The 16,023-nt window shown below is 41.3% G+C and overlaps 1 protein-coding gene across 2 annotated transcripts in view; it reads left to right on the top strand.

The window, feature by feature from the left end:
• LOC129740647 (homeobox protein B-H1-like) overlaps window positions 1-16,023 on the top strand; it is a 48,371-nt gene that overhangs the window by 29,696 nt on the left and 2,652 nt on the right. For both annotated transcript variants that reach the window (XR_008736316.1, XM_055732395.1), the window contains exon 2: window positions 15,586-15,764. Coding sequence is in view for 1 of the 2 variants with exons in the window: in XM_055732395.1 (XP_055588370.1) it covers window positions 15,586-15,764 (179 nt within the window). In the remaining variant the exon portion in view is untranslated. The remainder of the gene's footprint in view (window positions 1-15,585; window positions 15,765-16,023) is intronic.

Here is a 16,023-nt window from a genome sequence, read left to right as displayed (position 1 = left end):
CAAGTTATTTTCTTTTTTTTTTGTCCTCCCAATTCGCAAAGGTAAGGCTGTCCTCTCAACACGCGTTTTTCCCAACAGCCGTCCTCTCACTCGCTGTTCTTCGTTGCGGTCCTACCAACTCGCAAAAGAAAGGCTGTCCTCAAAACACGCCTTTTTCCCAACAGCTGTCCTCTTAACTCGATGTTCTTCTTTGCGGTCCTCCCAATTCGCAAAGGAAAGACTGTCGTCACAACTCGCCATTTTGCCAACAGCTGTTCTCTCAACTCGCAAAGGAGAGGCTGTCCTAACAGCTGTCTTCTCCACTCGCTCGCTCCACTCTCTTTGAGGTCCTCCCTACACGCAAAGGAAAGACTGTCCTCACAACTCGCCTTTTTCCCAACAGATGTTCTCTAAAATCGCTGTTTTTCTTTGCGGTCCTGCCAACTCGCAAAGCTAAGGCTATCCTCAAAACACGCCTTTTATTTCTAACAGCTGTCTTCTCTACTCGCTGTTCTTCTTTGCGGTCCTCTCAACTCGCAAAGGTAAAGCTGTCCTCTCAGCACGTCTTTTTCCCAACGGTTGTCCTCTCAGCTTGCGGTTCTTTTTTGCAGTCCTCCCAACTCGCAAAAGAAAGGTTTTCCTAACAGCTGTCTTCTCCACTCGCTGTTCTCCTTTGCGGTCTTCTCAACACGCAAAGAAAAGGCTGTCCTCACAATACGCCTTCTTCCCAACAGCTGTCCTTTTAACTCGCTGTTTTTCTTAGCGGTCCTCCCCACTCGCAAAGCTATCCTCTCAACATGCTGTTCTTTTTTGCAGTCCTCCCAACTCGCAAATGAAAGGTTGTCCTCACAACACGTCTTTTTCTCAACAGCTGTCCTCTCTACTTGCTAATCTTTTTTGCGGTCTTCCCAACTCGCAAAGGAAAGACTGTCTCCACAACTCGCATCTTTGCCAACAGCTGTTCTCTTAACTCGCTGTTTTTCTTTGCGGTCCCTCTAACTCGCAAAGCTAAGATTTTCCTCACAACACGCCTTTTTCTAACAACTGTCTTCTCTACTCGCTGTTCTTTTTTGCGGTCCTCCCAACTAGCAAAGGAGAGGTTGTCCTAACAGCTGTCTTCTCCACTCGCTGTTCTTCTTTGTGGTCCTCCCAACACGCAAAGGAAAGGCTGTCCTCACTTACGCCTTCTTCTCAATAGCTGTCCTCTTAACTCGCTGTTTTTCTTAGCGGTCCTCCCAACTCGCAAACGAAAGGCTGTCCTCACAACACGCCTTTTTTCCAACAGCTGTACTCTCAACTTGCTGTTCTCCTTTGCGGTCCTCCCAACTCGCAAAGCTATGGCTATCCTCACATAACGTCTTTTTTATAACACCTGTCTTCTCCACTCGCTGTTCTTCTCTGCGGTTCTCCCAAAGGCAAGGCTGTCCTAACTGCTGTCGCCTTTTTCCCAACAGCTGTTCTCTCAACTCGCTATTTTTCTTTGCGGTCCTGCCATCTCTCAAAGCTATGGCTGTCCTCACATAACGCCTTTTTTCTAACAGCTGTCTTCTCCACTCGCTGTTCTTCTTTGCGGTCCTCCCAATACGCAAAGGAAAGGCTGTCCTCACAATACGCCATCTTCCCAACAGCTGTCCTTTAAACTTGCTGTTCTTTTTTGCAGTCCTCCCAACTCACAGAGGAACGGCTGTCCTCACAACACGCCTTTTTTCCAACAGCTGTCCTCTCAACTCGCTGTTCTTCTTCGCGGTCCTCCAAGTCACAAAGGAAAGACTGTCCTCACAATACGCCTTCTTCCAAACAGTTGTCCTCTCAACTCGCTGTTCTTTTTTGCAGTCCTCTCGACTCGCAAAGGAGAGGTTGTCCCAACAGCTGTCTTCTCCATTCGCTGTTCTTCTTGGCGGTTGTGTTTTTTTTCGGGATTCTGAGCTTAATTTGGGATCACAACTTAAAAATGTGATTTCTGGCCTTCAGAAGCCTTTTTTCGGCATTCTGAGCTTAATTTGTGATCACAACTTTCAAATGCGTTTTTTTGGCCTTTAGAAGTGATTTTCGGGATTCTGAGCTCAATTTGGGATCGCTACTTTAAAATGCGTTTTTAGGGCTTTAGAAGTGTTTTTTTCGGGATTCTGAGCTAAATTTGAGATCACAACTTTAAAATGTATTTTCTGACCTTTAAAGACGTTATTTAGGGATTCTGACCTTAATTTGGAATCACAACTTTGAAAAGCGTTTTCTCGCCTTTAGAAGTGTTTTTTTCGGGATTGTTAGCTTAATTTGGTATCACAACTTTAAAACGCGTTTTCTGGCCCATAGAGGCGTTTGATCTAGGATTTACATTAGATTTCTGGTGAGTTTTTTGACAATGATGATCCGAATTCCTGCTGGCGGCTTTATGTAGAGCCGAGTTTTCTGTTTAAGCCCAATGGATCCTTCCTGAAAAGTTATTTTTCTCCTCCTAGTGGTCAACATTTTGAGAAACTGGTCTTCCATGGCTATCACGAACAGGAAATTGGTTTTTTATTCATTGTGATGTAAATAAACCGAAAAATTTTGACAGTGATTTTCAAAAATATTTGATAATTCACTTGAAAATCTCCTAAAGGTTCGAGATGTGAACTTGTCGATTCATTAGAAAGTCCTTCGTAGACGCATGATATCTTTTAAGAGCATAGTGAGAGACATGTTATCAACTTTTTTACCTTTCGGAAAGAGCTGGAAATTTCTAGGTAACTTTCCTGTAAAATAAACACCTTAAAGTCCCAAAACACCTTTTCTTAGCCAAATGTGAACTTGGAAATTCCATGTGTAAGTATGCGACTTTTGGTTGCTTGGGTACAGAGCTGAATTTATCTGATTGCCGTGTAAGAAACAACCTAAAATGTAGAGTCTAACCAATTAAACAAAAATACTTATATCGAGTTTAGCGTATGGTATTGTTAGAAAAAAGCTGGAAAATTTAACCTCTGATGAAAAATCTTGAAACCAATCAAAATCGTAACAAGCTCTGTCAAGCTCTAAACCTGGTACAAAAATACTCGTGTCCTCAAATTTCTTGGAAACTCATCTTCTTGATTTTTTCAGTTCCCAAGCTTCGTGAAAAAGCTACGCTCCGCAAGAAGTGTGAGTAAAATACTTAGTCTTCCAATAGAAGAAGACAAACGTCCTTAACACCACCCAAGATGATGCAAATTTGTCACAAAATCAAAAAGAAAAAGGAACGAAAAAACAATAACTTTCTCCCACCCGGGTGGCACTTGTAGTTCGTGTGTTCGAACAACGATTGGACCACACCGGAAAAAAACAATGTTGGTCCCATCATCGGTCAAAATATTTTCCCAAACCGATCGCTGTGGACCGTAAAATGTGTAACCCTACCCGAGGGACCATGTTTTTGTGAGAGTCAAAACAACAACTCAAACGCAGAGCAAAATGCAAACAGCGTACTCCACTTTCATCTATGTAGGTTCCAGCTACCTCATTCGTAAAAGAAGGAAAAAATCAACCAAAGACGGTTGAAAAACTTGTGTTGATTGAAAACGGACGCCCGACCACTTGAGGATGGATGTTCGTATGCTTGGGATGTACAGAACCCGAGGAAAGTAATTACCATAAATTGGGAAAAAATGAGAGCAATATCACCGGGGTTTCGGCCGGCTGGATTTCGAATGCCTCCGAATTCGGTGTCACTCGACTTCTCCGAAAGAGCGGCACTTTTGTTTCTGGGAGATAACAGTGCGTGTAATCTTTTCGTTGGGTGTTGTGTTTACTTTTGAAGATTGTTGGAAAACAATTTCCAAAACTACTCGACACTAATTGATAATGTTGGGCGAAGCTTGTTTTAAGAGGAACTTACGACACGCCAAGGAAGTAGGCAGATGGCGCCCCTGTTAAGTGTTTAGGTAGGGTTCCCATCGATTCACCTGTCAATTTTTGAGAGAGCTCCGATGGGTCGTACCTTGAGTCACCTATCAGTTCAACTTGTACGTCGAAGCTGAAAGACGAAGTTCAAGGTGTCAAACAAAGGCATTCCAGCGGCCTAATCGTTTGCCATTTAGAGGGATGACCCTTTTGCGTGATTGACAAGCGCATCGCCCGAAATTTACCCCATCCGAGAACGACCTTTTATGCGATCGGCTTCGTCTGACTGCTGCTGCTGCTAGTGTAAAGTGGGCCAATTTGAGGCGGAATGAGCTGGAACTTTTTCGCATCGTTTTCCATATTCCCGGTCGGCGGCAAACTTCAAAGGGTTCGGGCCCGATCGCACTCATCCTTAAAATTGAAAGTTAATATATCCCACCATCAGCGAGCCGAGTGCCTCCAGCCAAGGCGCTGCGCCGGTGTGAGCGACGGTAGAGAAGATGAACACACCGAAATAAAAAAAAACGGCACAGTGAGTCAGGTTTCGGTCTTTCGTCATTATCATCGTGTAATCATCATAATAACAATAATGAACGAGCAGCTCATCTATAAAAGCATGATCATCATCATCATCATCGGGTTGCCAGATTGCCACCGGGAAGGAAGGGGTGACGCGGCAGAAGATCAGCCCGGCAAGCGAGAGAGAGCGAGAGAGGGGGGCAAAAAAGAGCAACACTTTTGTTAAAAGTAAATGATTTTTAAATTAATAAACCTTTTTCCTCCGGTTTTCTCTCCAGCTCTTGGATGCAAGCTCGAAAAGAAAACGAAATCGACCTCGTAGAAGGAAGTGATTCGTCTTAGGCGGTTGAAGCCGCACAGCGACTCGAATAATGACCGGGCGAAAATGATTGTTGTTTGACGAAAAAAAATAAGGGAAAAACAACTGCGCGGTGCACATTCTTGCCTGGGCCGCGGAGCTGCAGATGGGCGGGCAGAATTAATCATATTTCCCCACCAACCCGCCGCCTTTTGCAATCTTCGGCGGCTGCTGTGGTGGTGGCGGCGGTAAAAAATATCCCAACTAGCACCTGGATTTACTGAGACACCGACAAGGCACTTGAACGATCTAGATTACCGCCACCATTACGACCATCATGTGCCTAGGCTTTCGGCCCGGCTCCGAGATGTTTATGGTTCTTGTGTGTGGATTGTTTTTTTTTCTTCTGTTGCTTCCCTTCACGAAAATATCATAATTACAGGCGCTTATCGGCGCTTCCCTATCTTAAACGGTTCCGAGTACCGAGCACTTAGAGACAACTAACCTGGCCTTCTTACTGTCGATTCCGGCAAGGAAAGCGGCTCGGAAAGCGCCGTTCTCTAGTTCTCGTTGAACAATCCAAGTGGTTTTACCCTCCAGAGACACTACTTGCTTTGAATATAGATAGATTACAAAAAAATTATCGAATGTTTCCTTCAAAAAATGGTTTAAGAGTTATTCCAGTGTAGTTAATTTTTTTTGTCATTTAAGCATTCAGTTCCCTATCAAGGCATTTTGAAAGGTGCTTTATAAACTAGAGTGTATACTTAAACCAAGAAAACTAATCTAGTATTACTATTCTAGTCATTTTCATCAAATCTAGTACTTCTAAAGATTTTTTTTTAAACTTTCAATGGGTTAAATTTAACTCGGCTAATCAGATGCAGCCTGATCGATCAGTTTTGACGAGCTGCCCGCCTAGCATGGAAAGGGCGGCTCGTAAAATTGACGACAATTTTCTCCCGGACGGGCACTCATTACCCGGGACGGCCCGCACGAATTGAGGCCGAAGCGAAAGAAGGGATTATTTACTTACACACTTCATAATTACGCCCCTAACGAGATTTCACTTTGTTCTTTACTGGCTGACTGGCTGGACTTCACGCGATATGGTTTTTTTTGTCTTCATTCGAACTCGATTGGGTTGAATATTGTTCTTGTTTTGGAGCTCGTGTGAGCACAATTTCTATTCACATCATGCAACCGAAAGGTGCAGAAGACGTTGAGTCCTCCGGAAAAAATCGAGCTCCGGCTATAACAACCGAGCAAATGTGTCAGCCTGTTTGCATGCAAATTTAATGAGTTTTGAGGCGAGCGTGCTCCGCACTGTGGGATAAAGCTGTTTTTTTTGTAAATTTTTCCAAAATCTAGTACCACACTGACAATTGTTTTTTTTCCTTATTTCGTTACGAAAATTTGTAAAAAAGGTAACGACTGAGCGTTTTTTTTTCGTTTATTTATGGGTGTAACGAGGGTTTTTTCCTTTCCAGAAATTTTTTTGTAATTTCCACATTTCAGTCCGGAAAAAAAGCTGTCCGCTCCAAACAACGAACCGCTATCGATTTGTTTGGCTCAACAAAATTAAATCACAGACTTGAGCGAATCTTTCGTGATAATGGCATGGCGGTCGCCTGTCTCGTTGCACCAACTAGCGGAAAGTGAAAACAATAATTCGGCCTATACCCGAATCAACAAAACGACAACAACAAAGCAGCAAACGAGCAGAAGCAGCGGCTGTCAGAATCGTCATCGTCATTTTCTTGGCGCGTTTCGCGTGATAGCCATTTAACCTGGCCCCTACTTGTATTTACACAGCCTCTAAACGGGACCGGCAGCTTGTTGTTGGTTCATTCGAGCCAGTCTGTCTAATTTTATTTCGTTCACTACTGTTAACCCATTTTGGTTTTTTTTTTGTGCAAATTCCCGTTTGTGCTGCTAGCACCAGTTATTGTTATTGAAAATTTGCGGCAAATTAGCCCTGGCCGAAGGCGCTTTTCGTATGAAACAAAGTGGATAAAATTTAGTATAAAATGAGCTTTCGGGATTTTGAGTGTTAAAAAACGTTCTAGTACAACAAATGATTAAAATTGCTTCAAAATTATGTGCATTGAAATAAAAAAAATAGAAACATCGCTGCTGAACAGAAAGCTGGACACAGACTTCCAACAATTTAGTACATCATTTTCCTTAGTCGAAAGTTTGGACTTCCGAAGTAAAATTTAGTGGTGGCACGATAATATTGTGGATTTTAATAACATTTTTAGAAGCGTCCCCTAAGGAACTGACAGCTGAACACAGACTTCCAATAATCTAGTATTTAATTTTTCTTTGTCGTTAGTAAGTCGGAAGTCGAAAATCTTGACTACCGAAGTAAAATTATGTAATGGCACAAAAATTTTGTGAATTTTAATATTTTTTTAGACACGTCGTTGGAAAACTGACAGCTGAACACAGACTTCCGACAATCTAGTACTTCACTTTCCTTGGTCGGAAGTCTTTCTGAAGTTGTAAGTCCGGGCTTCCGAAGTAAAATTTAGTGCTGGCGCGTTAATATAGTTTTTAGAAACGTCGCTGGTGAACTGAAAACTGAACACAGACCTCCGATAATCAAGTACTTCATTTTCTTTCGTCGGAAGTCAGTCGGAAGTCCGGACATCCGAAGTAAAATTTCGTGCTGGCGCGAATATATTGCAATCTTACATAAAAGTATAAGAAACGTCGTTTATGAACTGACTTCCTGAACTCAGATTTCCGACAATCTAGGGGATTGTCGGTGGCCGCTGGTTGGGGCCGCCGGTCGGGGTCGCTGGTGAACTGGCAACAAAACACAGACTTCCGATAATCTAGTACTTCACTTTCATTTGGCGGAAGTCTTTCTGAAGTTGGAAGTCCGGGCTTCCGAAGTAAAATTTAGTGCTAGCGCGTTAATAAAGTTTTTTGACACGTCGCTGGTGAACTGACAGCTGAACACAGACTTTCAACAATCTAGTACTTCATTTTCCTTTGTCGGAAGTCTGAACTTCCGAAGCCAAACTTCGTGCTGGCGCGATAATATTGTGCATTTTGAATTTTTAGGAACGTCGCTGGAGAACTGAAAGCTGAACACATACTTCCAACAATCTAGTACTTTATTTTCCTTTGTCGGAAGTAAGTTGGAAGTCCGGACTTCCGAAGTAAAATTCGATGCTGGCGCTATAATGTTGTGAATTTTAATAAAAATTTTAGAATCATCGCTGATGAACTGACAACTTAACACAGAATTTCGTCAATCTAGTACTTAATTTTCCTTTTTCGAAAGTTGATCTTCCAAAATAAAATTTCTTGCTGGCGTGATAATATTCTGAATTTTAATAAAAAAAATTAGAGATGTCGCTGGTGAACTGGCAGTTGAATACAGACTTTCAACAATCTAGTACTTCATTTCCGTAGTCGAAAGTCTGAACTTTGGAAGTAAAATTTCGTGCTGGCGCGATATTGTTAATTTTAATAATATTTTTAGAAACGTTGCAGGTGGAATGCCAACAAAACACAGAATTCCGACAATCTAGTACTTCATTTTCCTTTGTCGTAAGTCAGTGGTCCGGACTTCCGAAGTAAAATTGAGTGCGATAATATCCTTCCAACTTACGAAGTTGGAAGAACTAGATTGTCGGAAGGCTGTGTATTTCTGGCAGTTTACCAGCGACGTGTCCCAAAAATCTCATTTTGATAGACAATCACTTTGTTTCCCCCAAACAACCATTCTGTTTTGACAATCGGACAGAGTTGACCAAATGAAGCAGCCAACTTTCCCGTAGGTGTCAATCAATCGTCATCGCTTTTGTGGTTTCGTCAAACTCTAAATTATAAGTTAGCAATTGGATGTTTGTCATCATAAACTGCTTCTAAAATGCTCAAAGTCTCTTATTTGACATCGTCGCTGATATTGTTTAAATCAAACAAATGTCTGACGCCAACCGCAAACGGACAACAACGACAATGTAAACAACAATCGTTGTTCTTATTCATTAGCGAATGTGAATTTAAATGAAAATTTTAGAAACGTCGCTGATGAACTGGCAACAAAACACAGACTTTTGACAATCTAGTACTTCACTTTTCTTTGTCGGAAGTCGGAAGTCCGGACTTCCGAAGTAAAACATAGTGCTGGCGCTATTATACTACATATTAAGTACTTGGCATTCAGCCCTTAATATTTTCTTTGTTTCGTTTCTTTTTGAACCTTTCGGGTGATAATCGTTAGACGCGTTCTTTTGCAAAGAACCCCAAAAGAACCAATTCTTTCGACCGACTTCACCTGTGGACCGAACTTTGGCTAAATGATTCCAAAATCAATTAAGTTGAGGTGCTAGTTTTTCCGAAGGGGAGATGTGGTGCCACACTGGGTAATCTAGTAATGCTCCACGCGGCGATGGCTGCCGCCGCTGGTTTCTGAGCACAAATTCAGACTGATTGCGAGAGCATTTTCTAATTCTACTAGTGATGATAGTATTCTGGAGGCAACCCGACTGAATGTATCGTTCTCTTTTGCGTCCCTAAAGTGGGGCGTGGCATTCGCAGGTAGTGATCTATGCATAAAGAACAGAGAGTCGGATGTTCTCCCTAGTAAAAGGGAGAGCTGTGCGTATTGCACAAACATGGATACGCAGCATGGGGAAAACTGGTTCTGTGAAACCAAACTTTTCGATTCAGTTTTTTTCCGACGGCACTCGAATGTTTCGAGATTGAAGTCGAATTTGACTGTGCTGGGCCTGAAGGTTGAATTGCTTACCCTCACAGTAGGCTTTTGTAAGCTACTGGTGATGTCTAGGACTAGAAACAGTGTTTCGTTATACCTTTTACAATTTTTCTACTATTTTCAAAAAAAAATCTTATAGTTTTATGAAGAACAATATTTTTGTCCGTCTGAACCAAAATTGAGAAAAAATCATTCGCTCAACTTCGCTAAAACAATCTGGACAAATGCACAGACAAAATCGCACATACACTGCCGGCCAAAAGTTTGGGATCACCCACTAAAAAACATGCAAATTTTGATCGTTCATATCTCAGCCGTCTTAGGACATATTGAAAATCTTCTGATCTCATTTGAAAGATAATGAGCAATAGCTATCTCGGAGGTATTTTGCCCAAATATAATGTTTTAGTTTTGAACTTAAAACTTAACCTAAAGTTATAACATTTTCAAAAAATCGCACTCAATATTCAAAGCCGATCATCTCGGGATAGGGTGGACCAAATCTCAAAATTTGAGTGGCATTAGAATTCCTGTTCTTTACTTCTCAAAACACAATCAAAAATTTTTTTGAAAAAATTCAAAAACGTATTTTTAATTGATAAAATAGACACTTGAGTTGTCGTCCAAAAGTTTGGGATCACCTCTTTGTATGGTGAGTTTGGGATCATTCTTATAAAAACATGCAAATTTATTTTATTCATATCTTTCTCATCTAACATCGTATTGCAGATCTGAAGGGTTCATTTGGAAGCTAAGGAATTGTTGTTTTTTAATAAATTCATTCAAAAATTATATTTTAAGGTGAGAACTATAAAAAAAATCTGGGAACTTTCAAAAAAACAATAAATTTCAGGTGATTTTTTTATGGTTATCACTTCAAAATATAATTTTTGAATGAATTTATTAAAAAATAACAATTCCTTAGCTTCCAAATGAACCTTTCAGATCTGCAATACGATGTTAGATGAGAAAGATATGAATAAAATAAATTTGCATGTTTTTATAAGAATGATCCCAAACTCACCATACAAAGAGGTGATCCCAAACTTTTGGACGACAACTCAAGTGTCTATTTTATTAATTAAAAATACGTTTTTGAATTATTTCAAAAAAATTTTTGATTGTGTTTTGAGAAGTAAAGAACAGGAATTCTAATGCCACTCAAATTTTGAGATTTGGTCCACCCTATCCCGAGATGATCGGCTTTGAATATTGAGTGCGATTTTTTGAAAATGTTATAACTTTAGGTTAAGTTTTAAGTTCAAAACTAAAACATTATATTTGGGCAAAATACCTCCGAGATAGCTATTGCTCATTATCTTTCAAATGAGATCAGAAGATTTTCAATATGTCCTAAGACGGCTGAGATATGAACGATCAAAATTTGCATGTTTTTTAGTGGGTGATCCCAAACTTTTGGCCGGCAGTGTACATGTTCGAAATTTATTGAGCTTAGTCACTTAGTAGGCTTTGCCTGAAATGAAGAAATAGATAGTGTTTGGCATTTCTTTTATTTCCTTCATGTTTCGAAAAGTTTCAAAAAGTTACTCTAACCCAGCTTCTTGAAAGTCATTTGCACCAACGTACACACATGTGCCTAAAAAGTAGGGTTAATAACATCATTTTCCCTTAACCTTCCCATGCCGTTCGCAAAATATCCGTTTCGGGGAAATTTGAGTTGTAGTTTGATTTCGTTCTCCTGGCTGTAAATGTTAACCGATTTTGATGATATTATATTCATTGTGTAGGTAATTTGTTCTTATTACTCAAAATTTCAAAATAAAGTCGATATGTATTGCCAAGTTATCAGAAACTGGTTCAGAAAGTAAAAAGTCCCAAAAATCAATTTTATTTTTAAAATGCTCATAACTTTTGACAGCTTTTCTGCATTTAAGTGTTTAATTGATGTTTGAAATCGTCAAGAATCCATCTATCCGACAATGTATAGATATGTAGGGGTCAAATGAAAGTTTTGACCGCTATCTCAGATCTTCCGGTAGAAAAAAATCTAACTTTAAAAAAACGATATCCAATTTTTGCTTTGCTTAGCTGTATTTCATTTCCCAATGAACCGATTTTCAAAACTCAAATTTCAATTTTTTGACGTTAATTTGATCATTATTTTCATAGAACATACTTGGTCTGTCAAAATTCCTAGTTCTTCAGTATATTGGAATGATGATAAAGAGATTTTAAATGTGCGCTTCGGGTCATATTGACCCGAACGGCATGGGAAGGTTAAGAGGGATTAAAATTACACTGAAAAAAAAATACTCAGAAGAAAGTTGCGTGTATTCCCGGATCGGAGCGCGTCTTACAATGGGTCCAATTACTATCATAAGAAAGCTTGTCAGTTAAAAAACGTCCGATTTTCCGGACCATTTTCCTGCTGCTAACAGCAGCGTAGAAGACAAGACCTGACAGTTCAAATCGGTCCAGATTCGGTTTGAATTTGGTCAGTTTTTCATGACCAAAATGGCGCGACGCGTCGTCTAGTTTCGAAACGTCACCAATCAATCATAGCAATCATGTTTTTTATATGTCATTTTTTTACTGGTACCATTCTCGACGGAAAGCGAATCAAATTTCTTCCAAAAACCTTCTCAGGTAAGTTTTTTGAAATCATTAGTTTAAAGCATAGTTAAGAACAAAAACCATTTTCCAGGCAATCATCCCCAGCGAAGACACTTCGCAAGGCCAGCAGAACATAGGTCTGGTCGAAGGCATCGGTAAACCAATTCAGATTTTCCGAGGTAACGCGAGGGTGTTAGCCTGCCGAAGAATGGTTTTTTTGTTGTTATAAATGTTATGTGTTATTTAGATGTTAAATAAAATACATTTTTTACGATTCACTTGAACTTTTTGAAAAAAATCAAATAGTTTATAAATTTACGATGGCAGCCATATTAAATTTTGATATAGAAAACGAACCCCTGGGATCTGACCGAATTTGGTCTGAAAATCCGGACAGAAATCGATCTGGAAATCCGGACGGAAGTCGGACCAATTGTTTTGACAGTTTGTTTTTTGGCAACGCGTCGCGTCGTCAGGAAACTTGTGTCACCAGAGCACTGAATTCGTCCGAATTCGGTTGGATTTCTAGTTGGATTTCCGACCGATTCACGGGTTGAACGGACCGAAATCCAACCGATTTTGGTTAGATTTTCCGATCCGGGTTTCAATACACTTTTAACTTCTCACGACGATTTGTTAGCCCGATTTTTTTGGGGAAAACCAAAAACTCTACTAACCATTAGCCAATCAGCAGATACTGAAAGCTGGTGATAATTACACACCCAAATAAAGAAAACAAAATCACGCCAGGCTACCAAAAACGATTCCATGTAACAACCGGGACCTGACTGGACTCGGTTTGTTGCTAGTCGTCGTCGTAGTCGTTCTGCCGAATTAATTATCACTATCATAAAATTGTGCCCGCCGCTGTTCGATGGCGATACGTTGAGCCGCCTGCCCGGTAATAATGCCGCTGGTGGAACTGACATGATCGTCTCGCTGCTCCCGGTCAAAAAGACTTCATACGATTGCGGGGGCAAGTCGAGGGACCACTAATTAGCGGATCCCGCGAAATCGGTTCGTCGGTTGGATTGGCTTAGTTAGCAGAGATGTTAAAATCGCGAGTCTACATACTCGCACTTTGCCCTTCTTTGCAGAACGATTTTATTTCGTTAAACTCAATCTGCAATGATGCTATCTAAAGTTCAACTCGGAAAGCATCAGGAAGTAAGCTTCGGGTAAACTCGGCAGGAGTAAACAGCAATCGGGGGAGAAACATCAGCGAAGCAAACGAACAGTTCAGCGAATTAAAGAAAAAATCGTTTTCGTTCGGCAGCCGAACACATCAATCGGACAACGCATGGGGGCGTGGCTAAAAGTGATAGATACAAGGGAACGGGAAACGAGCGAGAGAAGGGTGCGAGGAATGTTAACTCGGTCCGTCGGGCAACGATCGCTCGTGAGCATTCGTGTACGGTAAGCTTCGTTCTGTTGTTTCATTGGTGTGATTTTATTCCTGCGAGGAGGGGAAAACATCAACTCGGAACTGTTCTCTTTGTTTTGTGTGCAATCACGTCATGATTGGAACGAAGATAAAATCAATCTGCACACAACAAGTTAAACTCGGAAAAAATCAGCCGAATGATTCTTTCCGAGGCGAGTTTAAACACCGCTGTTAGTTAGTGGCAGAAATTGAATTATGATTCCAACTTTCGCTCGAAGGCGAGGGCGGCCGCCGCATATGGTTTTCGGTGCATCCAATAAACAAACAGCCGCTCGCAGAGCAACTGGGGGCGGTTGTCATCAAAAGGTTTTTTTTCTACCTCGCTCGAGGAGCGAATCGGGATGAGGAAAAAAACGGGACCAGATCAAAAGGCTTCCCATTTACTGCGGTCGGTGGTATAGTTGCACTTATTCGGCTCATTTAGTTGCTTACATGTTGAAATTGGCAGCAAGAAAAAAAACGCTGCTCTGACAGACGATTGCATGGATTCCGAGAAGTGACGATTTCGGCTGCTGTACTAATTAGCCGCCTCTCACTTGCCGGACAATTTGTCCGATTGGGTCGATTAAAATCCTGAAGACGACGGGGGATTCCGCGGACTCTCCCGATCCACCGAGTTTGTTTGTAGCTGCACATTTGCATAAATATGATTCCAGCCGATTACGGCGGCTTCTGATCTTTCGCTGCTTTTTTTCTTTATCTGTTAGCAGGAATTGATAGTTTACGAAGCCGACAGGGTTAAGGAGGCATCATTTTTTGGAGTTTTTAATAATTTCATCGCTTCTTCAAAGACTGTCATTTGCCGAAATGGCGAAAAGCCGCCCGGACCGGCAATAAAGGACTTTGTCAAATGAGGAACCCGAGAAAAGGTTCCATATATTATCGTTTAATTTAACGTTTCCTGTTGTTGCAGTGGATCAGAACGGCCGCCGCCGCCTGCAAAAATTAATTAGTTATTCGAAGATAGGGGAAACCCCCCGGAGAAGTAGCAGCGAGAGGGGCGCCACCCGTTTGACAGTTTGCAGACAGGAAGACAATCGGCACAATTCGATTGCCACTCATCGTTAACAAGTGTGACAGGCGGCTGCTTTTTGGCGTACACACTCAAAGGCAAACACGCAAAGCGCGGAATAATATTAACAACAACAACAACAATGATCAACGAAACGCGACAGTGTGCTTAATGGAACGAAAAGAAAAGAGCGAAGTTTTGCCATTGTTGCTAATGAGATTACACCTGAGCACGACAGCTTTTTTAACCGCTGCCGCTCGCTTCCAAAAGGCAGCCGTCCGTCCGGAGTTCAAGCATGGCGGCTGTCAGTACCGTGAAAAATTGGACAACGCCGAATTAAAATGCAAATGCGTGCGCATTCTTTTGTGATACTTTTTCCTCTTCTCTTTAGCTCCGAGGAATTACAACTAATAAGTAATTCCCTCGACTTTTCTTTTCTCGTTTCTTTTTTTGTTCCAAATCGTCTTCATTAAACGTATGGGCGGCCGTGATTCTCTACTACCAGGCGCAAATTTTAAATTAAATTAAATGAGCAAAATTTACGACCCGCTCGTAAATTCGTTAATTTTATGAAAATTTATCACTCCGCGTTTTGGCTCGCTGCTCGGTGCAAACTTTGGCATTTCTGTAATCGGACGGCTAACCTGAGTCTGAAACCTTCTGAAAACCATCGAAAACGCTAACATGAATGAAGCGGCCCCTCGATGAAGATCATCTTCACGCTAACGTCGGTCTGAAAAATATGAATTAGTGTTAATTTATCCCTGTTTAGCGCGCCCAAGCTCGGGGAAAGCCCTTTTCCGGTGCTGTTATTAGACGGCGGCGGCTGACATTTTACGACCTTTTCAATGAAACCGCCCCGGCCCGAATGTCGACTACCGAAAATCAACATTTACCAAAATTAACATCTCGCCCGACTTGCTTCCTCCCAAAAAGCCTAAAAAGAAGCAACAGTAGGCGGCTTTTCTCAAACGCCCTTTTTCCCTTTCGAAGCACACATAATATTAAATCGCCATAAAATTTTTATAATTTTATAGCATCGCGCTCTCTCTCTCTCTCTGCCTTAACCTGTGTCGTTTGAACCCACCGAAAACCAATCATTTTAGCAAGCTAATTAACTAATTGAATCGTGTTTTTCCCCTTTTTCCCCATCATTCGAACAGAGCAATCGCATTTGAACCTATTCGCCAACCGGCCGCAGCCGAAGAAGAAGAGGAAATCCCGGACGGCCTTCACCAATCACCAGATCTTTGAGCTGGAGAAGCGGTTCCTCTACCAGAAGTACCTCTCGCCGTCGGATCGAGACGAAATCGCGGCCGCCCTCGGACTCTCGAACGCTCAGGTAGGCATCAACAGATAAACTTTCGAAACGGTTTTGTGAAAATCAAACAATCCAGCAGACGAAGCACTTTTCTACAACCACGCGAAAAAAAAATAAAACAAAGCACCCGTGCCTTATCTGTCACTTGCCAACGCGCTTCCTATACACTGAAAAAAAAAATCAATTTCCTTTTATCACCTCTATCAACTATCAAAAAAAACTTTAAAAATCTCAACAAACAACCAAACTCATCCTATTATTTTTGTTTTGTTTCGTTTTC

The sequence above is a fragment of the Uranotaenia lowii genome, chromosome 1 (genome assembly GCF_029784155.1).
Source record: "Uranotaenia lowii strain MFRU-FL chromosome 1, ASM2978415v1, whole genome shotgun sequence".
In the NCBI taxonomy this organism is placed as follows: domain Eukaryota; kingdom Metazoa; phylum Arthropoda; class Insecta; order Diptera; family Culicidae; genus Uranotaenia; species Uranotaenia lowii.
Note: the sequence above shows the minus strand (reverse complement) of the source record. Positions and strands in the feature narration are given on the sequence as shown.